Below are 27,490 nucleotides of genomic sequence, written 5' to 3'. Positions count from 1 at the left end.
TCTGATGATTTAAATAATTTGTCCAAACCCAAACTGCTAGTTGCAATGCATTTCCTGTGATGTCATTTTTCTTCTAAATGCATGTCAGCAAATAAGTGAACATGGAGATCCAGAGTGGCACAATCTAAATGATCGCTCTGCTTTATTATTACAAGTCTTTACATTATCCAAAACTAACAGCGTGTGCTTCTATTTAAACAGCCGTGATAAATGATTCCGTCCTCTTTTATAACATATAAAGCCACAACGCGGACATATTTGGTCTCATCGTCGTTACTTTGAGTTTTTGGGGAGCCACGTGGGTGCGTAACCCTGAAAGATGCGGGATAATTAGGGAAACAAGCTTACTTAACCTTCCCTTACTTCTCCTTATAATTAGTGGCCCGAAGCAATACTGTTACCCCATCCTTACAAAAACAATGTTTATTAAGAACACTCTGAGGATACACATATTATGAATAATTCCTTTCATTAATTTGCCGACATCTCTGTTTGGAGCCCTGAAAATCAGAGTGATTAATTTATGAGTCTCACAAGAATTTCCTCAACGCCTGCCTGTTGATTGCAGTGCTGGAGTTTATTTATTAGCTGTTCCAATGAGTTTGCAATTCAAGACACTCTGGCAATTCGTCACATGTTTTGCATATCACCTTACCCTTGTCAGTTTGGCTTCATGGTCTATTGCAAATAGTGTTTTGGTAGACCAGCCTTTTGTTTCTGACCTTAAGGAGCATATTTGAGGTAATTGTGACCAAACTTCTCCCCAATGCCACTTTTTTTTTCTTTTCTTTTTTTGGTGATAGGCTTATGAAGAAAATACAGTGTCAAGTTCGCAGCCAATTAGAGTGGGATACGGCCTGCACATATCGGAGTTGAAGCAAAAGAGAGCCCTGCCTCTGGCGTTGAAAACGAGCCTCTGCTGCCCCCAGACAGAAATAAGTTGGGAAGGGGGAAAGAGCAGCCTTTTCTCCGCTGCGAGCGGGTGTTATGGGTCGAAAGATTAATTACGTCGGAGTGAAATACTTGTCCGCCGCTTTGTGTATCCAATAAATTAAGGGCTCCCGAGACTTACGCACACAGGTGAAGTGTTGGATGTGCGTACACGGGGACTGCGGCGCAGCGTTCCTGCATACTTTATAAGGATAAACTGGACTTTGAAAGGGACCTCTTCTACATTGGCGAGCAAATTCTCCGACCTAACGACGTCTTCTTTGGGTTGCCTTCATGTCGTTTTTTGAGGCAGAGCCGTTGAGAAGTACCAGAGGTAAACTCCCCATCAGACTACCGAACAGATAAAGCTCTCATGCCGGGAAAGACTTGGTTTGGAAATCTTCTGAGCATAAATTTATGTCAGTGCAACTGGACAGCTGTCAGTTATTTGGATTAGGTTTCTTTTTTGTTGTTTTGTTTTTCTTTGATGCTGAAAGATTTTTTTAGACTTGAAGTGTGTTTCCTGTTTTATTTGCAGCATCATACAGTTTGACATTTAATCACAGAACTTAACTTATGGATATAAATAAATGCAAAAGGCAGCAACTTTAATAGTGTAGATAAGTATAAATGTTTAAGTTCAAATTAGAACATTTGCTACAGAACAGCGGACTCAATTAAATATTCAAATTTGTCTGTAAAATGGCTGAAAGTTACAGCTAGAGTTCAAATAAAATGTGCAGCTACAGTGGGCAGGTATAGGCTAACCTAAAACCTCTTCATCCAGGTCAGTAAGTGCACCCCGATGGTTGGAAGACAGACGCTCCGAATGGACAGCGGTAATTGCTCCGGAGCAGTGGTGGATGACAGTCCAGGATCCAGCCCGAGCTCCAGCCCGAGTCCAGACGGTCGTCGTCAGGAGCTCCACCGGGCCAGAGTGCTCCAGAGCGGCGGGATCGGACGCCCGGCAGCAGCGAATGCGGCGAGGGAGAGGAGCCGGGTACAGACGCTGAGGAACGCCTTCCTGGAGCTTCAAAGGACTTTGCCGTCAGTGCCGCCGGACACCAAGCTGTCCAAACTCGACGTGCTGATACTGGCCACCACCTATATTGCCCATCTGACTCGAACTCTGCAGGAAGAAGGCACAGAGGAAGGAGAGGGCACGAAACAAACAGAGGCGTTACACTCACTGAAAGGCGAAGGCTACCTGCACCCGGTGAAGGTCAGTGTTAATAAGCATTAATCACTAGAGATCTAGTTTTGTTTTCAATTCTTCATTAATTGTTTTATTCTAAAATTATTTTGGTGATCATGTTCTGTTAGAAATTTCTCACTTTTTAAAATATAAGAAGTTAGCACAGCCTTTATCCTATAGATGCAGAAAATCCTGTCACACCACCGAGCTCTGCTTTTAGAAATTATTTTACCAATTTAAATATTTCGATTTATTAGTTTCTGTTTTCCCCCTACAGAAATGGCCAATGCGATCCAGGCTGTACGTTGGAGCAACCGGGCAATTCCTAAACACTTCAAGTCCTTCAGAGTCAGAGGGTCAAGGCCCATCGTCGTCCACCTCCCAGTAAAATAGGCTTAATTCATTTGTACCGAACAGCTTCGTTTTGTGCATGAGTTCATGCTTTACTTCCGAAGCGGCACATGATTGTAGAATAGCTCCCACTAAAGCACCGCAAATTAGGAAGACCTTGTAAATTAATATATTACGTGAATTTTATTGTATAAATTTTGAGAAAGCATACATTATATTTCTGTGTGTTATTTCGACTAATCCTGCCTGCATTGTGCAGCTCCACACACGTCCCAGGTATATTTACAGAGACTCCTCGGGGCAACGAGCCCGTCATGCTTGAGTGTGCACTTTCAGCTGAGACATTTGCACTAAATGCATGTGTGAATAACTTAACATCTGTCATGTGAAGTGGTCTGTCAGGGAGCCCACAATGCAGGCTCCGAGTCTCATGTTCCTCCTTATTTTTTACATGCATGGGTGTAAATGTGTTTGTGAATAAATTACTTGACAATGAAAGAAGATATGTCTCCAAGGTTTGAACGAAACATTTTAAAGGTGTTCCAATTATTATTATTATTATTATTATTATTATTATTATTATTATTATTATTACTGATGGCATTTGCTGGACAGTGATTGTGGTTTTTGTGGTCTCTGAACAGTCACTGTAATTGTGTGGCTGTAGGTTTTAATCAAATCCATCTGTGGTGCTCGATTAAGAATTTGGAGATAACACAAATTTCAAATATAAAGAAACGTTTTAACTTGTCTTGCAGCTGATTTTAGAAATCCGACTGGCTAAAAGGTCTATGTAAACAATAATAATTGGTATTATTTTATCATAAAATATAAAAAAATACGATACATGAATGCATAATTTATAGTGTTAGTAAAAACAATTACAATCCATACAGTTTAAAAGGGATGACTGCTTTCTTATTTCTGATTATTTTTCTTATCACTAACATTTAAAATATTAATACTTCACTATGAATTAAAGTGTTATGATAAGTGTTATAATACCAATTTCTTCACTCAAAATATCTTTATTGGTGACTCTGTTAGACTGATTAATCGGATTTCATGATGTAATTTTTAAAATATTGATAAAGGTATGTGTAAATCCCTTTAGGCTACAATGAAACAAATGACGATATTTCCCTAATTTAGCTAGTGCGGATTAAATAAAAGAAGAGCATAGAAACAGAAATTATGATATATTTTTTATTTATTTATTTATTCATTTTGATTTAATTTGATTTTTTTGCTGTCACATGTCCAGATCATCAAGTTACATACCCCTCTTTGTTTGTTTTTTGTGTTTGTTTGTTTGTTTGTTTTTAAATTCACTTTTATTCATTTGTTTTATGCTCGGCCTTCTGTTCCTTCTTCAGTAATCAGACATATTACACAGGAACGTTCATATACAAGTACATAGAAGTAGTTCCAAATTCAGAGCATCGTACCTTCCTGAAAAAAAACGAAAAGTGGCCATGATTGTACAGCTTCACTAAAAGCTCTAAAGTACCTTATATTAAATGGCAAAATTACCAATAATAATAAATTTAATGTAAGTTTTGATGCGCACACACACACACACACACACACACACTTGCTTTGTCTCTTTTCTCTCTCAGATCTATTTTTAACTGAATACAGCGCTGGTATTAGTATGTTTGATGTTTGTTTATTAATTTATTTATTATTCCATTTGCCTCTTGGATGCCCCCCCACCACACACACACACACACACACACACACACACACACACACACACACACACACACACACACACACACACACACACACCTTTACATGGGCCCGTGAGCGCATGCCCAGAATGACCATCGGTCAGAATATAGAATGACGACAACTGAACAAAAATCACCACATATGTATATGTCTTTACAGGCCATCATCATTGTTATTAAAACTTTATGCAATACAGTGCATAAATAAGAGCACTTTAGATGTTAAAGAGAAGCTTAAAAAATGCTTCGCTGTGCACTTCGCATGCTGCACTGCGCAGCCGTGGTGCGTAGAAACAGGAGGTCGGACCGGAAACTCTTCCTCTTCCCCTGGAGATGGCTGCAGAAGGCAGTGCGGCGTTTCAGCTCTTCTCAACATTTAACTTCTTCGCGATTCAACACGTAGGTAAGCAATAGAGACACGCTTGTGTACGTTTGCATAGCTTAAAATGGACCATCAGTCAGCGTGTTTTCAAGATGAATATGAATTTGCTCTTGAAACAGGCCATTAGTCGGTAGCATGAAGCTAGCTAGCTACTCAGCCACGTGGGTGAAAGGAGTACAGCGTAGCTTTCCTCCCCTCGCTTTACTGTTTCTCATCATAGTTAAAACACTAAAAGGTGTTTCATTCCATTTGTATAGTAAAGCTAATCTGGCTCCTGATTTTGAGCATTGCACCAACTCTGTCCTTACAAAAACACGTTAGTGTGTTGGTAATAAAATACAATCGTTTCATGTGGCAGACATTTTTATTTCTCGTCTCCCGGTCCCACGATCTCATTGGTTCCAGTTTACAAATGTGAACACGTTAGGCTCACAAGAAACACGTGGCGTGAAGTATTATTTTGCAGATCTGTGGATGTATGCCTGCGTAAACTAAAAACGAAGCTGAAATGATGGCGAACTTGTATTAGATATTAAGATGGGGAATTTTATAAGTTTAAAGAGTCGTATAAGGGCTTAAAGACAAACTTCTGGTTACTTCTGGTTTCTTGGTTGCCTAAAAGCAAGTGATAGCATATTTAAAAAGTTTGCATTTGCACCTCAAATGTAATATTGGGGATTTGTCTTCCTTCGCCACCTTTGTTCATTGGTGTGCATGTCTCGTTATAATAGACAGGTCTCATCCCTGAAGTAAAGTAATAAATCATTTTTCTGGACTCACTGTCATTCAGCATCTTACTGAACGCTACGTCTAATCTTGTCAAGGGGTCACCAGAAGAGCTGCTGGTCAGGGAATTACCACCTCTCATTAGTTTACTGGGGAAAGTCATCAAGGCCCCAATGAAGACATAAGGTCATGGCAGAGGTCGTGACCTGTTGTTGAACCCATTCTCAGACATGCGGTGTTAGCCATGCTCCTGGGCTGTGTTATTTTGCAACCTTTGACCTTCAGGTGATCAGTCATCTGTTCTCGCTGTATTGGCTTTTCTTTCAGTACATTTTACTTATTCAAGCTGAAAATCAATATCCCATCACTCCTGAGAGCAATTAGTTGCAAGGTTTGGAAAAGATGCAGTGACAGACTTTCACTGATCTTGAGAGGTGGTTGGGGTGTATTTCTGTTGAAAGGGAGTAACTACTTGATTTAAAAACTTAAAGTTAGAGCGAACTATTAGGCTGGTCCTTAATAAAACCAAAAGATCATACTAAACTAACTCATTTTTTATTTTATTTTTTATTTTTTTTCAGATGCTATGCTGCTGCAAATAACCTGATGTCTTCACTGTGTTGACCCTTTAAGGTGAGAGCTGAAATATTTGACCATATTTAAGTTTTGGTGTAACTGTAGCTCAGTCCAGCTGCTGGAATAGTGATGAGATCACATTTTTGCCGTTTACCCGTCAGACAATAACATGGTGAAACTGACTAACTGAATAGCCAGCATAACATCAGACAGCCTCATATTTGATTTGTATGAAGAGATTTTCAGGAAGTTCATGTCAGTGGTTTATTTTGCTTCAGGTCTCATGCTGTGGTTGCAGGAGAGGCACGAGATGCCTAATCCTTTGTCTCCTTTCCCTGAGGACAGGTTAGTGGTTTCACAACAGTAAAATGGAAAAATGAGTAACTGCAGTAATTGTTGCAAATCTTGTCTGCTCATACTGATTCACTGGTTAAAATGATTCCCAAATAACAAGTTATATTAATTTGCTTTGCGGCAGCTATTCTATAGCTGCAGCTGGAATAGTGATGAGTTCACTTCTTTCGCCGTTTACCCATCAGACAATTAAGTGGTGAGATTTGGGACTACTGAATTACCAGCTGCAGCCTTTGTGTCACATAGTTTACCCCAGTTTTTATTTAATACAGTAATAGTTTCACACATAGCCAGAAAATTTCATCTTGCCAAACTTGGCATTTACTTTCCATTTAGAAATTTTGTTCTTTTGTTAATCTGATTTCAGTTGACCTCTGAAATTCTTCAGTTTTGAGCCTATTATTTCTACATTACCTGTATCTAAAATTACACTGTGTATTGTTAATTCTGCAGATAAACAGCAGCAGCAGTAATGGAGCTACACAGTGACTGGCAGTGATTTCATGCCTTTCCTGGTAAGTAAAGCCAGTAGTAGACTGGTGTATTCAGGAGCTGGTATTCTAATAGCCCTTTTCCTCTAGTACCTACTTGGCACGCCTTGGCTAGACTGGGATTTTAGGGGTTTCCATTACGTGGTAGTACCTGGGATCAGGTACATTTTTAGTACCTACCCAGCCGGGTTTCCAGTCCAAAAATATGACGTCAACAGACAGAATACCACTAATTGGCCAGTTAGTAGTGTCACTCAGTAAGTCAAGAAAGTGACTTCTTCCATTTTTGAAACCTGGCAATGACAGAAATGGCTTCATAGGAACAAACATTGTGGTGTTTCTGTCACATACAGATGTCGTTACTGGACTTTCAGATGCGTTGCTATAACGACTGCAAGCACATTTTAGGACTCAATTGTAATGGAAAGCGTCTGAAACAGAGTCTAGTTGAGCTGAGTAGTTACTAGTGTAAAAGAGGCATAAATTGCCAGCTTACTTCACTGGTATGTCTGCTGATGTAACTTGTAATGATGAGTTCACTTTTTCGCCGTTTACCCATCAGACCAAAATGGGCTGCTGAGAATGTGACTAACTGAACTTAAAATTACTTTTAAACCCACATAAATCATTTATTCTCATTTGACTGACTATATACTGTATATTTGTTAGATGTGCAAGGTTTCGGAAACACTTGAATGACTTGGGAGTACACAGAGTGGCCACAATTGAAAGGTAAGTAACAGGTTCTAGCTCTGTCACTTTGGTTTTTCAGACCTGCACATGCCACATTGAGCTCAGTTTTTTTTCCCCCCTTCGTGCTTACAATTTAAAAATGGATAGTTGTTTTCTTTTTTTATTTGATATGCACAATTGGTGGGGGGATTTCTCTGCAAGAAAAAATATCTTAAGTGTATTTTGGTTATTTAATCTTGGATGCAATATTTTTAAACATGTACTGGATTCAGATTTTGGGTAATCCATCTTTTTATCTGCATTCAGCACGTATTTATTTGTTTGGTTGTATTTGATCAGCGTACAGATTTGAAATGTAAAAATAAAGGAGTTTAATCTTGTGTTGCCTACCTGCATTTTGTTAAACAACCTAGAGCGGCTTCACTCTTCTGTAATGTATGTGTCTGCTCCAGGTGCGTTGGTGTAGATGAACCGTAAGATAAGCTGATGGAGCTCATCCAGAGCAGCGTCTCGCTTGCACAAACCATCTACATCTCCCAGGTCACAAGGAAACACTGGATCGGGTGGAATAATGAGAGCAGAGGCGCCTGTATGAAGAAGAGAAAATCCTGAATATATTGTATATTATATTGGTGTTTGATGCTTTATTATCTTGAGTGTTATATATTGATCAATAAAATGAACCATGCTTATGAACAGAACCATCGAGTAATGTCATTAAATTGCTAAATATCTACCTTTTAGTGTTATGAGGTGTAAAAATGAAATAAATACCATGCTTGAGTGAGACTGAGCTTTCACAAAGGAGTACAGCGATCACAGCATCCTGCTCTAGTACTTGAGTTCTGAGACATAGCTTGCAATGGGCCTCAGCCAAAGAGATCCTGTGACAAAATGAATATACAATGTGAATGTCTGCCTCTGTATTCAGTAAGACCTTTCTAATACACTGTAGGACAAGTAATCAATAAAAATGTTACATTTAAAATGTAAATGGATAAATCAAGACTGGCTGTGTATGGACAGTATAATGTGGCCTGCCCTGTTTGGCCTTCTCACTGAGAACATTTATTTTCATAGTTTTAGCTGAACATAAAACGTGTCACCACAGTGGGAAAGATTTGTAAACATTTGTCAAAGTTGCATGAAAAATGGTCATCTACGAGCAGCAATAGAGTGGGCTTGCACCACCTGGTGGATGAAGTTGACATTACAGCAGACTTTGACCTCTGCAGTTTAATATGCAGAAAGCAGAGATTGAATGTAAAAAGCCATTAAAGCACTTACAGCAGCTTGATAGAGGCCACAGACATGTTGACACCCTGACCCTGTGATCGCACTCTACGGCTCGCCATGTAGTAACCATGGATTATTTTCTCTGCTGCAGGGCTGAGCTCCACTTGCAAACCTTGTGCATTGGCCACCAGCTGAAGAATATAATAGTATATTAGCAATATAACATAATTTATAATATAATAGTAATAGAACATGTTTGTTAACCTCATGATAGTCTTCAGTGGAAAACTCCCAGCAGGGTGGGTCATGGGGTTTTCCAGACTGTACTGCATGCTGGAGGGTGTGGACAGTCTGGGCAAGCAGGGCCTGCTCTCCAACCCTGTCTCTACACTCAATGACAAGGCCAAAGGCATCTGCCAACTGAGCTGGTACAGCACCCATCTCCTGCTCACAGTAAAGAAAGCTGTCAATAAACCTTTATTTTAATGGTTACATTTCATTATTTACCCCTTGCCTACAAAAAGAGCAACACAAAGCACTGATTATTCTCAAGGGTTCTGCTGTGAAGTATAATTGCCTGGGCAGGGCACTTCCTTCAAGAGCACTAAATTGTCTCAATTTCCTGTTTTGCCTGTAGCACCAACAAACAGCATCTAAGCTGAAGGAAAGGGGCCTTTTTTTAAAAACTGTGTAATAGGCAAAATAAGTTACAAACATAAATCTAAACTTAGACCCAGTAAAGCACATTCATACAACAATAACTTGATGGAACTGAACTCACTGCTGCTCCCAGTGCGCCACAGTCTGCCCTCCCAGATCGACGGGAGGAGTCTGTGGCGGCCCAGAAGCTACACTGGACTGGAAAGGAAAGCTGCTGGTCTGCATCCTCACCATATTTCTTTCCAGGGATGAACACTGATAGTGTGCGGGTCTCCATAACTGAAAAAATTTTTGTTTAAAAAAGATTCATGATTTTTATAGCTGACATCCTTTTAAGGTTATTGCAGCACTTACATTCGTTACCTGACTTAATGGAATCCAACTTGTCCTTTCTGTAATAGCTCAGATCTCCCAACAGGCAAACACCCCCAGTGGCTAGCAGGACAGAACCAGCATGGATGTTAGCAGTACCTGCCCCATGTTCATCCCGGGACAGGCATGCGAACATCTCCCCCGTGGCCTGATGCCTGATCCCACGATAGGCCAAACTCAAGCTGTATGTCATCAATCTAGCACAAAAGGATAAGATGATGGATGGATAACGAGGACGATTTGATCACAAGTGTGGTACCTAGTGGGTCCATTTAGGTAAATGGACTGGTTCTTAAATAGCACTTTTCTATTCTACTTGAGCACTCATAACGCAAGCATGTGGTTACACACTGCTGTGTGATGGTGTGTGACCAAGCTCGTGCCCAGCATGAGGAGGAGGTGCCAGGGCTGTTGTGGCTGTTCATGGTCCTTCCACATGTTACTGAGGTCGTGGTTTGTTAATTAACAAATTGTTAAATTGCCATTATGTCTTCTTTCTTAAGACTTCAATCCTCCAGTCCAATAAACGAGACCAAACAAGAGTAAATAGCAGAAAAAGCTGTTTGGCATTGGCAGATAAGATTTGGCAAGTTTTTATGGGCACAACCCACAAATGCATTTCCTTACAAACGTGGCACCATTTAAGGGGAAATAAACAGGCTTTCCAACAGTGTAAGATTTATCGCCAAGAATCATTGTTACAACACAGACATAATTGATCAAACACAAAATTTCCTTACTTTTTGTTCTAAGTATACATCCCTGTTTAGGACGCAGTAGGTTTCAGGATTCAGATCATTTAAATTTGTTTACCTGTCGAGTATAAGCGTGTCAGTGGTGACAACAAGAAGATCCAAGTTGTGAAACGTGTCCTTTTCATCTATTCTGGTCTGCACCAAGCTAAGCAGCAAGCTCAGCTTCAGAGTGTCGTACAAGCCTAGAGGAGCCACGTCCAACCCAAAGCAGTGAGCTACAATTGCGGAGAACCTCCATGGAGACGAGGCCGTTCCCTTCAACAGCTCCTGGAAGCGGGCGCTGACTTTACAGTCACCTGTAAGTTGAGTTGTAAAAGATGGTCTTTTACTACAATTAAAAAATATAAAACCTGAGACTTCACTGTATGAAGACAAATTTAATATATCTGCTATTCATTCTGTAATTTTAATGGGAGATAATTCACAGGCTTACACACTGGTTCCCACGGCAGGACACTATTTGCCTCCACACTCCAGGTAATGTTGGGCCACTGGTGCACATGTGCAGGAATGCCCAACACCCGGTAATATCGCCCGATTCTCATGGAGTTACACAGCTCGTCTACATGAGATGGGGAAACAAAGCATTAACACTCAAAGGAGTTGTTCTCGGCTGCCCGGTGATTACTAAAGAAACATGCATGCCACCTACAAGCCACTGCCAAGAGAAACAGAGTGAGGACTTCAGAACAAAGATTTCACTGTGTGCGAACTGCACAGCCAGCTAATGAGTGTTCTTTGCACTTATTAACATATATGTTTAGTAACGGGAGCTCGCTGTATTGAATTCCTCCACAGGACTGGGTCAACAGAATATGTTAATCCTGCTGCAGAGATTTGCTAAGCTCTCAGGGGTGCTGGCGGGACAATGTTATTCGAGGGGACAGAAACACTTAATATCCAACCATGAGGCACCGTGCTCAGCCGGCTGCACTAAAATCTATTTATTTGAACTCTCCCCCACCAAGTTTGTGTTTCAAAGCGAACCTCGTTTAACAAGCCAGAGAAAATTAATGGCAAACCTCAATACATTTGACTGTAAATATAAGCCATTATAACCACATTTCTCAAGAGTAATGGATTAAGATCTTATTTTCCAAACAAAACAATAAACTTGCATTTTGAGGATATTAATCTGCAGTGCAGTTTGATTTTAAATGCTTCAGTTTACAAATGAAAACCAAGGAAAAAGGATTAATCACCTTACAGAGTGGGGGTAAATGACCGTTAGTCTTTTCAAATAACAAGCTATTTGGTTTTCTGCTGCGTGGTTCAGATGTTTTATAGCGAAGATATGTTTTTGTTACGGAGCTGTTCTCTGAATCAAAAAGCCAAGGTGCACAAAGTCCTGTTTGAACCAGCAGATCAGTGCTGACCTTCACGAAGGAGCCGTCACACTCAGTACTGTTGGTGTTATGATTTGTATCGTCTGTTTTAGGATTAGGCTACTCTGATGTAAACGTTGGGTAATGGATTGTGTTTCTGCTCTTGGGTATTATTAAGTGTGATCATGATGTATTGTAATGCATGCTAGTGCATATTTTTCATCTTCTGCCACTGCCTTCACCACTCCCAAAAAAAGCTATGAGTTTTCTTCTCCGTTATTCACGCTGCTAAAACAGTTGCACACTGCAGACTGTAGACATACCTCTGAGAAACAGGGTAACAGACTGGTATCTCATTGAGCTTTGCTCGTGGCCTCTTAGAACATCCAGTGCTTTGACATGGATCAGCTCCACCAGCTGCTTGTCTATACCCAAAAAAACACACATACATAATTACTGTGCAAAAGTCTGGAGCCACTTTATATATTGCAAGGAAAATGGGAAATAGGCACAATGATTTACTGAAACATGGGTAAGCATACATTAGAAATACAGCATATTAAGCAGCAACAAATTTCTTATAATTCCAGACAGATCACAGCCTGGAATCTCTTAGGCAGCTTTCTTGTCATTTCTTTAAGTAGTCTTCAGGATTAGTTCTCCAGGCTTCCTGATGGACATTCAAAGCGCTTCTTTGGATGATGGCTGCATTTCTGTTCCATTTTCTCTCAAGATGATGCCACACTGCTTCAATCATTTTGAGGACCAGGTTCTGGAGAGACCAATCTATGACTGGCAGTTTATTTGGGATCATTGCCATGTTAAAGAATGAAACAGCTGCCAGTGAGATGGGTTCCAGATGCCACTGCATGGTGGAATAAAGTCCGATGTAACTTTTCAGTATTTATAATTGCTTAAATTTGATAAGATCCCCAACACTACTGGCTGAAATGTAGCACCAAACCATGACATAGCCTCCACTGTGTTATTGTGGCTGTTTTCAGCTGATTTTGTTGATGCAAAAATACTATTTTATATCTTTCAAACTGTGTTATTGCTGCATTTTTCATAGATTCACTTAAAAAATGAATAAAAATTGTGTTTTTGTAAAAGGCTGCCAGTAACATAGTGTGTAAAGATAAATTTAAAATTGGTTTATTACCAAGTTTTGTTGTATGTGTATACAGGACGTGACCCAATATACTTGAATGATTTATAGTTCAGTGTTAGGTGATTTAACAAACAGAAAACAAACAAAACAACATTCCTATGAAAATGGACAGATACAAGTATGGACCTTAAACTGAGTGAAAAAGCAGCCAATGTCCAAAGAAAATCTTTGAAAGACCTTCAGAGAGCACAAGCAAAAAAAAAAAAAAAAAAATCACAAGAATGTCTGGCTCACTGGAAGCAAAACAAAAAAAATGAGGGGTTGACCTGATATTTTTGCAGTAGTAATATGTTAAAATCAAACCTTACAACGCACTGCAGCATTCTGAATCAATAGTACCTCCTAAAACTCTAAACTTCACATCCTCTTTCAATTGGGAGCTGCACATCATGCAGCTGAAGTCGTTTCTCACTGTGGCTGACTCTGTTGCTCCGGGTGCGTGCACTCGAATGTGGTGAAAACCTACAAGCAGCATCACAGAAATGAGAATTTATATACTGCATTTGTCTTAGTCTGACTTAAAAACCACAGAGTATGTGTATGTACTGCAGTACCTGTAGAGCAGGGACAGTCATCATCAGTGCAGAGGAACCTCGCCCCCTGGGTGTACTTTGTGACCCTTGTCATGGAAATGACCAGGCCCTCCATGGAGACAGGCCTCAAAGGGCGACATAAACGAGGAAAACTGGAAAGGTCCAGTGTGTACTCGGGGAATGGAGGCAGGTGTGTGAACTTCAAAATAACATTCACCTCAAAAGAAACACACACACATTGTTAGAGGACAGAGGCATCATCTGATTTATTACACTAGGAAAAGCCCAGGTGTATTAATGAGGGCTGCATTCCCTTTAGGAGTCATTGTTTACTGGGACAGTAAACGGAAACGAGCCCTTCACTTGTGGATTTATACAAAACACAGTATTGTTTCGGTGAAAGGGGAAGCGGTTGTTTACCTGACTCTCCATGTGTATTTTTTCAATAAGTGAAAGGGTCTTTATAGCCAGGAAACAAACCTAAATGAGGAATTGGTTAAATATAGTTAAGCTGACAGCAAAAGTGTAGCTACGTTTCATTTTTGCCCACAGTTTTCACTTACAGACTGAAACAAAGCCGTGGCTTTCAGGGGGTCATGGAGAACACAGTCCCCCAGTACAGGATCCAGCTCCAGCACATCGGCCGGATTAACACCTATACAAAACCTGTACACCGCCTCGGTCTGCTGTGTGCCTGAAAATGACCGTTAGCAAAGTTAAAAACTCGGTGATTTTAGCTGTCATGGCTGCCGTGGAGCGGAACCTCATACCGTTAAAATGTTTGCAGTTTTCGCAAAGTTTCTTAAGACCACCGCTTCTGTCTAAGTACACCAAAACCGATTCTTTCAGCGATAAAATGTCAGCCATTTTAAAAAACAAATTATATCATGAAGACGTTTAATGTTTAGAGGTTAGCCCGGGTTCAGCGGGGGGAGCTAACTTCAACAAAATGTGACGTAATAATTTTTAAAAAAAATTTATAACTGTACATACAGAAAAACTAAAATATATATAGTTTCGGTTTCCGGCTATAAAGAAAATATTTTAAGGAAAATTATGGAACTTCTTGTTTTGTTAAGAAAATTTCATAAATTGGTTTCCATAATGCGAAAATTTGTCAGTTCAGTGGTTTCTAATTGACGTTATTGCTTAATATTAATTTATAGCAAATTTAAAATACACACTTTTATGCATACTTCAATGAAGATGTTATTAAAACAAGGGAGCTGGGCTTAAATTTATCCACAAACATTTCAAACCGATTTTTTTTTTTTTTTAAATTTTCTTTTATTGTTGTGCAGGAATACAGGACTACTTAATTGCCAGACAAAGAAAAGCATTGTGGAATTTCTGAATTTAAAAAAACTGTTAATGCAAATAACAGAAAAAATAAACACATACAGTTCAATAAAAAAAATCATATAGAAAGGTAACTTATGAAGCAGAAGACAGTCTTTTCCATTTTGCAAATGTGACCTACAAACCAAAATGCTGCATTTACTGGTTTCTCAAGTAATCCCCACTTCCAGCTTAATGTGAATGTGAATATAAACAATAGTTGTTTTTTTTTACAGTAATTACATAAACAAACACAATTGTGTCTGAGAGTCAAATTGAGTCACTTAAAATCCAGTGAACTGTTCAAGTTTGTCAGAAAACGGCTTACTGACTTTATTTAAGGGATAATTTTAAGGCAATATAAAGGCTTATTTTGTAAACTGACAGAAATCACTTTAATAAAGAACAGTGGTCCCTAAATCTAAAAAATAGAATCTGTCTTTTTTTTATTATTATAAATACAGGTAAAATAATACCTTGTTTCAACCAAAATCTATTTTGAGTGCAGTTCCTTCTCAGCTGCGTGCTTTGGCTTCACATAACAAGTTAATCCATTTATACTGCTTCCCTTTAGTAAAAAAAAAAAAAAAAAAAAAAGTTAGAATGGTTAAGGCAACTGAATGCTTCTATGGGAATGTTTCATAGGAAAGAATCATCAGAAGGCGGTGCGTAAGAAAAGCCCACAAAAGCGTCATCGGCTTCCATAACACTAGCGTTGACAATCGACTGTTCTTGAGACCAGCACACTGAGTTGGGGACCATCTCCTCTGTGAACTCAGGATCGAAGTTTGAGATATCACTGACAGAGCTCTGTTTAAAAAAAAAAAAAAAAAAAAAGTGCAGAGGTCACATTATCATTCATGTTAAAAAATACAAAACACCATCACAGAGTAGGTCACCTAAGGGTGACTTACTCCCGTGACAGAAAAGCATTGTTTCAATTTTACACTGTGCTCCAAAAAGACACGGCAATCATAAAAAATTATAAATGGAGTTGCCAGTTTACAAAAAAAAAATAAAAATCAAGACTTGTAGTTGTACAAACAACAAGATACCCCTGCAACAAAGCTTACCTAAGCGAAATGTGACCTTTTCATTGTGTCAATACTCTGTTAGATTGCATATCTAATTTTGTTGGACTGCATGTATGTGCACGCTTGTTACAAGTTTATTCTTGTTTGTTCTTTAAGAATTACTATGAACTAGATCTACTCATACTATAAACATGATAACTCAAATATTAAAGCTACTCCATTTCCACAAAGATGTTTTTAGTCATTCAGTGTGATTAGAATAGTATATAAACAATGTACTGTACAGAACGTCCTGTAAGTCTATACTACTGCAAAGCCAAGAGAATTATGTCTTGTGAAGAGTCAAAATAAGTGTAAAATACCCAGGTGGTTTTGATTACAGGAAAAAATATTTACCACAAGTGGTGTAAAAGGGGGAGGGATCTTCTTCTGCTCAAGGTCATCCCAGTTGATGGAAGAGAAGAAGCTGTGTCTTCTGATCTCAATCTGAAAGTCAAGAGTAAATAAACCTCAACATGATTTTTCAGCTAACAGAGCGTGAAGAGAAGAATGACACTCATTTTTAATTAGTGTTAGAGACAGTGACACGCATATACATTAAAGGTATGGGCCACTAGAGGGAGCTCAAAAGTTACAAATTCTGTAGTGAAAATCAATTTAATAAATGAGACATACAAAGTCTTCCCTGTATCCCAGTCTGCGCTTGCCATCTTTCTCCAGCAGCCCGTCGAGGAGAGACCAGGCTGTGTTGGAGGCACCGGGACGCCTGGTTAGCGGCTTGTGGAGGATGTTGTCATACATCTCGTGTGTGTCCCTGCTGTAGAAAGGTGGCTAGAATATGGGGGGGGGGGGAAGTAGAGGTTTATAAGTGAGTAGGAAAATGTGGCAACTCATTGAAATGTTTCAACATTTATCACTAAAGCAGATTTACAAATCAGAGTTATTTTTGGAAATGTCAAAGTAAAAACTCACTAGACCAAAGAGCATTTCATACAGCACTGAGCCCAGACACCACCAGTCTACTGTGCGATCATACGGCAGCTTCTTCAAGACCTCTGGAGCTAAGTACTGCTCATTTAAAAAGAAGAAGAAGAAGAAAAAACCCCACATAATAATATGACATTAACTCTCACATTTTCCTTCTAGCTTAAAACACAGTTATCAATGCTACAGTTCTTTTGCATATGAAAGTGTATTTTATTCTCCAGTAGTTTAACAAATTACAACACACACACACAGCGGAAAATTATTAACTTCACTTTTGTAACAAGGTTTTCAATGATTGTCATGTTAAACAAAAGGCTTTCTTGGAACACAAACCTCAGGTGTTCCACAAAATGTAGTGGTAGTGTCCTTCTGGGAAATGCCTTCCTTGCACAATCCAAAGTCTGTGAGTACGATATGCCCCTAGAAAAGGGAGGACATAGGGATGTTTTTAGATAACATGTGCTACACAAGCAGCTCATTAACCCCCGGGACTGAGGATACTATTGTTTACTAGGAATGTTGGCTGCAGCAGTCAGTCACATTCACCGTTTCCTAACTTTCTCAATGAGGCTAGGCAGGAAAATCATTAATAAGACCTAATCCAATCACACGCTTTCCGTCCAGCTGGAACTGGAAATGACAGCAGGAGAATGAAATGTGTCCTGTACGTGTTTTATGTAATAACTCCTCCACCAGTTATAACCCTAACATGATATCCAAAAGTGGCATTGAGATATATTTCGGGATTCGTTGAACACTTACCTCGTGGTCAAGAAGGATATTTTCTGGCTTTAAGTCTCTGAAAAAATAATTTCAAACACAGTTGCATTTAAACGCCCATATGTTTGAAGTAAATGTAATTTCAATTTAATTTCATAAGCTCTACACTTGAAGAAAGTCTTGTAAAAAAAACAAAAAACAACTAAGTATATCTCATCCTATAACAGCTTAAAGAAACACATTTAGCTTTATTAGCTTGAAGTAATCAGCCTCTCACACTGCATCTTCTTTACCGCATTGCTTCAGTTCAGTGAGCTTTGCAGGCATTCATTTATGCACAGCTTTTTTATGACCCCACCATAGCATTTCAATCATGAGATGTCTGAGACGTAGCTCTTCGGGGTTTTTCTCCTCATAGTTTCTCTGCACGGTCTATTTGCTAGTAGTAGTAGTATTAGTTTTTCACATGACTTCACAGAATCACTTGAACTTTCTTTTTCACATGACTGTATCTTGGCTTTACATATTTGGCTTGACTGACACTTGAACAGCAGCATACCTGTAAACAATCGTGAGAGAATGCAGGTATCCCAGCGCACTTGCCATTTCAGCAATGTAGAACTTTGCTCTGGGCTCCGGAAACGTCCTTTCTCTTTGAAGATGAAAGAAAAGCTGAAAAGAAAAAAGTTATGGAGAACTTATAAATACTGATATTTCATTTTTGGCATGTTTTGCTCATCTAGTTCAGAGTAAGATTCGGCTTTAATGGCATGCTGATTGTCACGCAGCGCAGCTAAAAAAGCCAATCACACTTGAAGCAGTAACATGCAAAAGCCACCCTTACTCTAAGTAATGCTATAATCGCTAATAAAAATATCACACATGGAGGTGTGTTAACAGTAAAGGGGGATTTTTAAAAAAGTTTCTTTATTGCTTCATTTCTCAGCTGTTCATGACAGTGTGACTCAATTCTGTGTGATTTTATTACAAATAAAAGTGAAACAACTCACTTCTCCTCCATTGATGAAATCCAACACGAAGTACAACTTGTCTTTAGTCTGGAAGGAATAATGAAGCCCAACCAGGAAAGGATGTTTCACGTTCTTCAGCAAAACGTTGCGTTCTGCCATGATGTGTTTTTGCTGATTGGCACAACAATATATGTGAACCATTATCATACACATATCCAAGCCAAAATACAGATAAACTCAGTGGTGATCAAAGTTTTACCTCTTTCCTGTTGAGAATGATCTTTTTTTGTAAGATCTTGATGGCATAAAACTTTCCATCGTGTTTTCGTTTAGCGAGGAAAACCTGCATCAGGAGAGAACCAGAGCACGTTGAGAATTTCATCAACACTGAAAACCGAAATAATTCCTTATCCGATTCTCACTTCCTACATGGAAAGGGCAACACATGCAGAACTAAAACCTGTTGCTTCCTCAACAGTAATGACATTAAAACTTGTCACTGTCTAACATCTGGGATGAAGATAAAGTGAACATATTTTCCAGTATTGCACCAATTACATACCTTCCCAAAACTCCCTTTTCCTATGACTTTTAAAAAGTCAAAGTCTGTGGGCTTGGCTCTGAAAGATAAAATATTTTTAAATTTACAGGCATTTCAGATAGAAATAATTGATAAAAACATCAAGGCCTTGTCAGCTATGTTCTAGTAAACATACTGTGGATTTGCAGAGGGTCCCAGGTTGATGTTTCTGGAGGTAGAGTTGTTCTGTTGTAGAGCAGAAAAACATCATTTAGATAAGCCAGTGAGACCCACAGCTGCCATATTAACATAACAGCCTAAAATAACTGTCTGAAATATTTATATAGATATATTTATGCATGTATAAAAAGGGTTATCAGACAAGATGCTATCATCAGGACAGGCAAACCATCATCCAAAACTGCTACATACCTTTTCATCTTCATCCTCAGAGGCATCTGATATTTGTTCCCTTTTTTCCATTAGTAAAAATGCCCTCACATCTGGACTGTGAAGTTTAACACAGGACAAGCAGGTAAATAAAAACATTCTAACAGCAGCAGGTGACAGCCAACATAGTACAACTTTTAATTTAAATAAGCACAAAGCACGGCTAAAAAAATCTGAACAACTCATCCTAATAAAGTTAGCATCAGACATCAATATATAATATAGTGTTGTATAATAACAGTAGGAGCTGCTACACTTACTGGTTGCAAAGCTGAGGATGTGAGACGAGTTTTTTGATGAACTCATGTAACCCGGCTCTTCTTTGCTTGATGAACTCTATTTAAAACAAACCTACAATCAATCACTTGCACGCAACAAAGATCAAGCAGGGCCTATTTAGTCATATGCAAACACCTACCCGGGTCAAAGTTGTCCCCAAATATCCTTTTAGCTGGAATTTTCAAGTTCATAGATGGAAACTGTTTCCTTAACTGTGTTAAAAGCGCAACAGAGAAAATTATTTTAGAAGGGAGAAGATTATTCTGACATATTTGTAATTATTCTGAATGATTCTTAATATCATAAAACACAACATCTGCCCCCCAAATTAGATTTGATGGAAGATCAAGATGTTCCACTGCTTACTGTGTTAAAGAGTTTATCAAACTCTGCATATCGCCTGAAGACAAACCATTCCTGTTGTCCAACATTGACAATCACTTTGTAAACCTGAAAAAAAACAGACAACCATAATTCATGTAAACATTAAGAAAAGTAGCAAGTCCTAATTTAAATGACCATTTCTGGGATTACATTTCCTGCAGAAAAAATATGAATGAACCAATGTACGCACTGTGTAACGCTTTTTTTTGTCCCTCTGCTCATTGTGGCAAGGGATGCTGACATTGGGAAAACTGGGTTGGTCCTCCATCTTAGGGCCGGTCAGCATTCAAAGGTGCAGTAATGTGTCCCCCAGGAAAAGGCTTCAAGTATACGACTGGCCAATCCTCATTCTGGGTCTCTACTGCAAAAGAGGAAAGAGAAGAGCTTACTCTGTTATACAGGAAGTGAAACTGGTCTTGCTCTGCTCACTACACATATCAGCTTGCAGGGCTTACATCACTGCACACTTCAGAGGTGGCAGCCTTTGCTCATTAATCAGATTATATCGGCACAGTATTTGTTGTAACTGCTTTGCACTTTATAAGCACTCAGTTCTCGAAATGGTATCATCCCATGTGTTAGAAACGCTCAGTTTTATTTTGCCAAGGATCAAACATTCATATCATTAAGATATGTTAAATACACAACAGAACAAAATATGTAACAGCGGTCTAGTTATTTTTAAACTAGGTTATGTACACCATATGTTAAAACGTTGAAGAGTGTAAGTATTTTTCTTCTTTTTTGTCACTATCTGTTACATTACAGGTAATCGTTTTTAAAAAGACGTTATTCAAATGTAGTCTTGGCTGAAAGTCTGTCTACAAGTCCTTCGGCTTTCTTAACTCTTTCACCCATAAAAATGACTATATCATATATCATATATCATCTGACTATTAAGAAATAAAGTTTCTGGATTTTTCCAAGGGTAGCTGCCTAGGCAGAGACCACCTTCACTTGCCTCTGATGCACACCCAGTCATTTTGTTCTTTAAGCAGGCTTAAAATATGACAGAAACCATTAGTTTCATAAAAGAGCTTCAAGGGTTACTCCTGCTAGGCTTTTGAGGGGTAAAGAGTTAAAAAGGGAAGATTGTGGTGAGAGTACAGGGACAACAGATGGGTCAGTGAGCTGCAACATGGCAGCAGGTGGGCTCCCTCCTCCTGGGCAACCAGTTAACTCACTCCTTACTGTGAGCATATCCCATCCTCCCTCAGTTTTAATAACATAACACTTAAACATATCAATACAGCACATACTAGCTATTATTTTGCTGTTAATCGTGCCATCTTCTTCCAGATGACTCTATCCATGCAATCTCTTCCATGTCTCCCCTAACAACTGAGCACATACAAGCCCACAGTGATTCACACACTAGCTCTCAAACATGCTGAGTCTGTGACATTCTCCCTTGTTTGGCTCAGTAGAAAAATGTATAATTTTTTTTAAACCTTGCAGGGGTTTTTGAAGCCAGAGTTACACAGCAAGCAAAACATTAGAAGGAAATAAATAAAGCAAATTGCTGGGATCCAATAAATTCCTTCCCCTGACTGTTGAATTAACAAAAGGTCAGGCTTTCAGTTGATTTAAGGTGAAGGGGGACAAAGTTAATACTGATAAGTCTTAATGAGTAAATTCTAATAAACTGTAACAGAAGTGTCTTCTGTCTCCAGCTTAACTGGGGACCTGAAACGATCACGTGTACTGTAAATACTCAACACTGTGTAATCTAACTGAACACACAGAGAGCGGCATATCCTTCTCTGTCCGTTATGTAACGTCTGTTGTTTTAGAACAAAGCTCTTTGTCTGCTGCTCTGACTTGACCATTGTCTGAGGATTGTGAGGTCAGCCTAGTTTTGTTTAGTAGTTTTATCTTTCCGAGCCCTGCTGCTTTCTCAAAACACACAGAAAACCTGCTCTGTGACAGCTTTCTCCTGCCGCGTACGGATCCTGAGTGTATCCTGAGTGGGCATCTCATTCTGCTCACGTTGGGGTGAGGAAACGGTAAAAGAGCGGCCCTCTTTAAAATGCATGAGTGCAGTCAGAGGGACCTTCATGCCCTCTTCCTCACTAGGCGTTCTTTCTGTTCTGTCACGACACTGTAAAACTTTCTTTTTAGTTTCACTTTTACTCACATTTATAAGAACACAAAGAGCCAGTATTACCAGTACTAACTTTTCCCTCTAATACAACTGCTTGTCCACATATGCAAAGCATTTGTTTAAAAATAGAGCTGTAACTAGGAAATATTTTCATTTTGCTGAGACTGTTCAGTCTATCAAAACCCATCAGCCTCAGCCCAAGGTGACCTTTTAATGTGTAATTCTCGTGACACCCGCCACCTAAGATTTAAAAAAAATAAAAACAGGTAAAAGCAGGAAAACATATTTTCTGGTGATAAATTAGGATATGTATTGATCTAATTGACTGAATCTTATTACAGAATCGGTGTACACCAATTCTGTAATGGAAAAAAAAAAGGTTGCGTCATTGTGGCTGGCACACACTAAAATGCCTGTGCACATCGCCGAGCTGCCTCACATCTGTGCGTGTTTTTCATGCTTAAATGGCTTGTGAAGCTCACAGGGTAGGACCCGCTTTTTAACATTCCAGAATTTTTTTTTGTTGATGGGGGGAAACAACATTTAACCGTGCAGTGAAACCTACATTTGGAGCCTGACACAGGCTGCTACTCCTAAGTATGGAATGCTGCAGCTCACCACACCCACCAGCACGCACTGTCAAGTTAAATAATAAGAAGTGAAAACAAAGAGTGGGAATCACAATGCGAATAAGAAGGAATGAGACTATTGTTAAACATGTGTCCTCGCCACAGTTTATGCCCACATCACAACATGAATTAACTTGTGATGACAGACCCAAAATATTACAGCCTACTACATGGGATAAAAAAAAAAAAACTTCTCAATGATCAGTTCAAACATAGGGACATCTGTGGTTATGTACAGTAAAGCATAAGCAACACTAGAAGACCACGAAAGCTCAGTCAGGCAAGCAGCTGCTGATCAACAAAAAAAAAGGCAAAGTTTTGAGGGGACGAAAGATAATTTCTAACCTTTACTCAGACCAGTCTGCGTTGCCACAACAGTGGCAAATCTCTGATAGAGGAAGTGCAGCTTGAGTAGTGCGGGGAGCACAAACATAGTGCATCAGCACATGACCAAATTCTTACCCTAACCTGACAGTCGAGACAGCTTAGAGACAGCCGCAGTGTCTACTGACTTCCTTTTCGCAGCAAACCTGAATCAGTGTGTGCACTGACAAGAAATGACCGGTTCATCAGCTGCAGAAAATAAGAACTCAAAGAGAGCACGCTCAGCAGCCTTAAGGAGCTTGCTCTGTTATGACAGATGTTGAGCTGGCTCTTTTGTAATGTGAGTATTTGTCCCATAAAACCACACATTAACATCAGGGAAGGAAATGTGAAGTTGACCTCCAGTCAAAGCAAATGGACAGATGAGATGAGAGTCCACATGTGAGTTTAAATATACTCTTTGGATAATAAGAGGAAACGGAGTGATGAAGAGGGATCACCAAGGGAAGCAACCTTCCTGTCAGTGTAAATTTGAGTTTTTTGGTGCGTGTTAATATCACACAAGCTTGGATAAACATTCAAGGTGAACATTCATTGTGACAGCTTCTGAAGTCTGAAAGCTACGTAGAGCTATGTGGATGACAGTTCCCTTGAAGACAGCATTGAAAAAGGCCTCGTTTACTATTTCTGTTTCATTCTGCCAAAAGTATCGGCAAAAGCTTACAAAGAGTACAGGTGTACTTACACCGGTACTACTTTTAAATCTGTGCACATGTTACGTGTATTGAGGGGAAAATAATTTCTTAACTAGAAAGTGCATTTTCTGAAGAAACTGCAGTGTGAATGCTTGAATCTGAATGTATGCATTGAAATGAAATAATTACTGAATTTAAGTTAAAAATTTTGAATGAGATAAAAAAAAAAACCCGAATTTAACCTGAAAACAAAAGTGCTGAACTGCTAAAAGCTGAAGGTTACACAGAAGAAGAAGTTGGAAAAAAGCTGAAAATGTTTTAATTGTAAATTAGAAAAACCTAAGAAATGAGAAAAGAACATTTAGAGTCAGAAAACATCTGAAAGAATATTAAAAGGTCATATTCTTTGAATCACTGAATGACTAAAATGTGATCCCTCCACTTGGACCCACACAGTTTAAAAAGTTTACATCTCTGAGCTTTGAAAGACAAGATGTTGGAAAAAGAACAACGATGGCGACGTTTTGAGGGTAAAATGATGGCTTTAACACTGTGGACACAGCAGCAGTTGAAAGAGAAGTGTTTAAGATGAATCTTGGCAGAGTGGCAGAGAGAGCTCGTTAAGCAGGCAGGTGTGAGCCTGGTTGCTATAGTGACCGCACCCAATGGCTCCATACACACGGACACAGACATGCACCTCACTTTTGCTGCTTAAAATGAACAGAAAAGTCAGGCCGAAACAAATCGTTCCCAAATGAAAAGTAAAAGTCGTATTGACAAAATTCTTTCACTGTGAGCGACAGCAATGTCTAGTCTACCAAATTCTCAGTTTTCATGTCTGTGGAGTTTATTATATGGACGTGGTGACAGTGGAAAGACACCATGCTCTTCTGATTTTCAAACGAACCTTCTGAGCCATTTTAACATTAGAGTCTATGGAAGAGTTGGAGGGAGGAGGCTGTGCATTGGTGACATTTATGAAAGAACCATAACACCTAGTACAATAGTAAACACATTGGATGAAAGAGGACAGCCATGGCTATGTTTTGAGGGTAAAATCATACCTGTAGAGCAAACGCTGCGGACACAGCAGCAGTTTTAAAAAAGATTTTAAGATTATTTTTTTTGCTCCTCTCACTCTAGCAGTTGAGCTGCCTCACTCTAGCCCCAACATTCCGTCCCATACACACCCATTATAAACTCTGAAACGGGTGAAAAAACATCATGAAACTTAAACTGGAACTGAAGAAAAAGTATAATAGATATTGAAAAGATAAATGCAAGTTGAATAGTTGAATGTCTTGTCTTCGTTTTAAAGTTTGAATGGTGGCTCTATGTCAATGTATGTGGAAGTAGTAAGAGTTTAAAAATGAGTAAGTTGAATGAGGATTTGAAGGGTCTCCCCATTGAAATACATTATAAATTTTTGTTGAATAAAGTTGAATAAAATTAAAAATATAAATGTTAAAAATATGAAAAATGGAAGCAGTGTTGTCCAAAAGAATAGGAATCTAACGGTGTTGGAATGGTTTTTCTAAGTTGAACGGTTTTGAAGGAGTAGGATTACAAAAAACGTACGGAATACAGAATAAAATATAATAATAATAATAATAATAATAATAAAGATTACAACAACAATACTGTGAATGCTTTTCAAGCATTCACACTAATAATACATTTTCGAGCCGAGGACGTGAGAGAAAAGAAAAAAGAGACAGGGGAGGGAGGAGCTCAACACACACACGCAAATAAACCCCCGGCAGACACTAAACGATAAGCTTCATACACTCTAACAAGACAGCAAATGTAACACAAACTATAAACAATACAGTATTAAGCTATAAGGACAGGATGAGTACTAAACAGTAGATGAGCAAACACAAACACAAGTTAGTAACTTTAAGCGTCTCTCGGCTAAACTTTCTTTAGTGACATATTTGAGCAACAAACGGTTAATGTTATAACTAGCATTATATTACTTAACATTACACTGGCACCAGTTCTCCTCATTTGAAGTAAATATTACAGCTACAGCTAGCCAACACGTCGTTAGGAGTTACGTGAACATCACGTACCTTTCAGGATTTTGACGCGGTGTTCCTTTATTTTCGCAGTTCCAGCGGGGATTTTTCGCTCTACGGCAGTTAAGCTGCTAAGGTAGCAAACATTTGTCCAGGTCGGGCAGGGACGAAAGTCCCTAAACCCTCCAAATGAAAGTGTGCTTTCTCTCACTGCTCACAGCCGTCCGACAAGTGAGCGCAGCAGGAAACATCAGTGTTTCCTGGCCGCACAAAGTTCCAATGAAATTTGTCACGGGACCTCACACGGACAGACGCGACCGCCGTGAAGTACACACTAGACACCACTTTACTTCCGGTGCTGCTTTTCAAAATATAAGGGGAATAAAACTTCCTGAATTGATGTCTTTTGCTTAGCCGCTGTGCTAAAAACAAACACATTTTAAGCACTTTGTTTTACTTTAATGTTCCCGTCCACCGTATCCTCACGCCAATCATAGTTCTAATTAAACATATTAAACACATCTTACTGTAGCCTCTGAGATAAAAAGCTGTGCTTTCTGCTGGAGCCCAACCCATATAATACTTTTGAGTCATTCTATAATTGGGCAGTTTAGGTTTCAAAAGTGGCGAATAAGTGATAATGCATTTATTTTATAATCTATGTATTTAAGAAAAACAAATGATAAACCATAAAAAACAAACAAAACCCCTTAAATTTGTCCACCTCAGGCATCAAAGGTTCACTTTTTATGAGATATTTTAGTTAGTTAACTAATTAATATTTAGACTTAGACTTAATCTTAGCAACTTTTGAACCTTACCACATCTAACTTTTCAATAGTCCCACTTTTTTGGTTTATTTTCAAAAATTTTCTCAAATAAACTCATCTAATAATTTAAACCAGTGCAAAGATAATAGATTCAGAGCTAGGAAAAACATTTACGATTATATTATTAACATGACATGGTAACAGGGTTACAATTTGAGTAACCATTTACACAAGACATAATGACTTATTACATATAGAACTTGTGCTTGTACATAGCTATATATATTTCAGACAACAGAAATGTTGTTTATGTTATTTATGTTTACATATATGTTTTTAGCATGTGTTTGTAAGAGGTGCGAGCTGTAGAATATGATACATGTGATGATGGAAAGTCAAGGATACATGCAGTCATATAAATAAGGAATCTTTTCAATTAATTTGCCTTCCTTTGGAAATGTGTGTAACAGGGTTGGACTGGTGAGAGTGCAACTCAATCTAGTCAGAAAAGATTAGAAAAAATACAAAGCACATCAAAGAGGACTGACTTCTGGGAGCTGAAATGTTGCATTATTCGTCTTTGTCATTTTCACTGTTTTGTTGATTCCCTTTCCAATCTAAATAAAGGCATGCGTCAACAAAATCCGAACAACAAGTATGCATTTAGAACTCATTTTAACTGTTATATTTGACATGCAATTTTGGTTATCAAGAATCTGTGATATGTTTGGATTCTTGAGAGATATTTTGTATTTCAAATGCTTTGGAACACCTTTTATAA

The 27,490-nt window shown here is 38.8% G+C and overlaps 3 protein-coding genes and 1 long non-coding RNA gene across 6 annotated transcripts; 2 read left to right on the top strand and 2 right to left on the bottom strand.

Moving 5' to 3' along the window:
• The first annotated feature begins 13 nt into the window (after positions 1–13).
• On the top strand, positions 14–2,990 carry tcf24 (transcription factor 24). 2 transcript variants are annotated; one of them, XM_082546954.1, is made up of 3 exons: positions 14–1,264; positions 1,718–2,152; positions 2,403–2,990. In XM_082546954.1, the coding sequence occupies exons 2-3, from the start codon at positions 1,736–1,738 to the stop codon at positions 2,511–2,513; spliced, it is 528 nt and encodes a 175-aa protein (XP_082403080.1). In that variant the 5' UTR covers positions 14–1,264; positions 1,718–1,735; the 3' UTR covers positions 2,514–2,990. The 2 variants fall into 2 exon arrangements, with proteins under 2 accessions (XP_082403080.1, XP_082403079.1); XM_082546953.1 differs by having other exon boundaries at positions 14–2,152.
• Positions 1,956–14,703, bottom strand: mcmdc2 (minichromosome maintenance domain containing 2). Of its 2 annotated transcripts, none has more exons than XM_082546950.1 (15): positions 14,254–14,703; positions 14,047–14,177; positions 13,904–13,963; positions 13,505–13,700; positions 13,290–13,412; positions 12,103–12,204; positions 10,888–11,016; positions 10,513–10,750; positions 9,682–9,896; positions 9,449–9,606; positions 8,932–9,111; positions 8,719–8,858; positions 8,206–8,315; positions 7,822–8,018; positions 1,956–2,059 (listed from the first exon to the last, which is right to left on the bottom strand). In XM_082546950.1, the coding sequence occupies exons 1-14, from the start codon at positions 14,348–14,350 to the stop codon at positions 7,852–7,854; spliced, it is 2,046 nt and encodes a 681-aa protein (XP_082403076.1). In that variant the 5' UTR covers positions 14,351–14,703; the 3' UTR covers positions 1,956–2,059; positions 7,822–7,851. The 2 variants fall into 2 exon arrangements, with proteins under 2 accessions (XP_082403076.1, XP_082403077.1); XM_082546951.1 differs by having other exon boundaries at positions 9,691–9,896.
• Positions 4,491–8,132, top strand: LOC309714462. The gene is made up of 6 exons (XR_014278936.1): positions 4,491–4,612; positions 5,899–5,950; positions 6,172–6,238; positions 6,701–6,762; positions 7,408–7,470; positions 7,884–8,132. It is a non-coding gene; the product is annotated as an uncharacterized lncRNA (long non-coding RNA).
• An 89-nt stretch (positions 14,704–14,792) lies between the features above and the next one.
• Positions 14,793–26,276, bottom strand: sgk3 (serum/glucocorticoid regulated kinase family member 3). The gene is made up of 17 exons (XM_082546952.1): positions 25,994–26,276; positions 20,357–20,527; positions 20,149–20,232; positions 19,922–19,994; positions 19,764–19,839; positions 19,486–19,561; positions 19,250–19,299; positions 19,096–19,153; positions 18,793–18,876; positions 18,573–18,704; positions 18,122–18,234; positions 17,605–17,641; positions 17,176–17,262; positions 16,828–16,923; positions 16,531–16,686; positions 16,252–16,341; positions 14,793–15,631 (listed from the first exon to the last, which is right to left on the bottom strand). Exons 2-17 carry the CDS (start codon positions 20,450–20,452, stop codon positions 15,461–15,463), a joined length of 1,479 nt encoding a protein of 492 aa, XP_082403078.1. The 5' UTR covers positions 20,453–20,527; positions 25,994–26,276; the 3' UTR covers positions 14,793–15,460.
• Positions 26,277–27,490: the final 1,214 nt, after the last annotated feature.

Source organism: Aulonocara stuartgranti (genome assembly GCF_965226115.1).
Source record: "Aulonocara stuartgranti genome assembly, chromosome: 9".
Taxonomy (NCBI): Eukaryota; Metazoa; Chordata; class Actinopteri; order Cichliformes; family Cichlidae; genus Aulonocara; species Aulonocara stuartgranti.
This window is presented reverse-complemented; position numbering and strand designations above follow the sequence as displayed.

Coding starts and splice junctions, on each gene's coding strand:
- tcf24 (XM_082546954.1), top strand. CDS start 1,736: ATGGTTGGAAGACAGACGCTCCGAATGGACAGCGGTAATTGCTCCGGA. Junction 2,153..2,402: donor GCTACCTGCACCCGGTGAAG/GTCAGTGTTAAT, acceptor TTCCCCCTACAG/AAATGGCCAATGCGATCCAG.
- mcmdc2 (XM_082546950.1), bottom strand. CDS start 14,350: ATGGCTGACATTTTATCGCTGAAAGAATCGGTTTTGGTGTACTTAGAC. Junction 9,607..9,681: donor CATTAAGTCAGGTAACGAAT/GTAAGTGCTGCA, acceptor AAATTTTTTCAG/TTATGGAGACCCGCACACTA. Junction 8,859..8,931: donor CCACTGAAGACTATCATGAG/GTTAACAAACAT, acceptor TATATTCTTCAG/CTGGTGGCCAATGCACAAGG.
- sgk3 (XM_082546952.1), bottom strand. CDS start 20,452: ATGCTGACCGGCCCTAAGATGGAGGACCAACCCAGTTTTCCCAATGTC. Junction 17,642..18,121: donor TCTCTCACGATTGTTTACAG/GTATGCTGCTGT, acceptor TTATTTTTTCAG/AGACTTAAAGCCAGAAAATA. Junction 16,342..16,530: donor TGGGATACAGGGAAGACTTT/GTATGTCTCATT, acceptor CTTGACTTTCAG/ATTGAGATCAGAAGACACAG.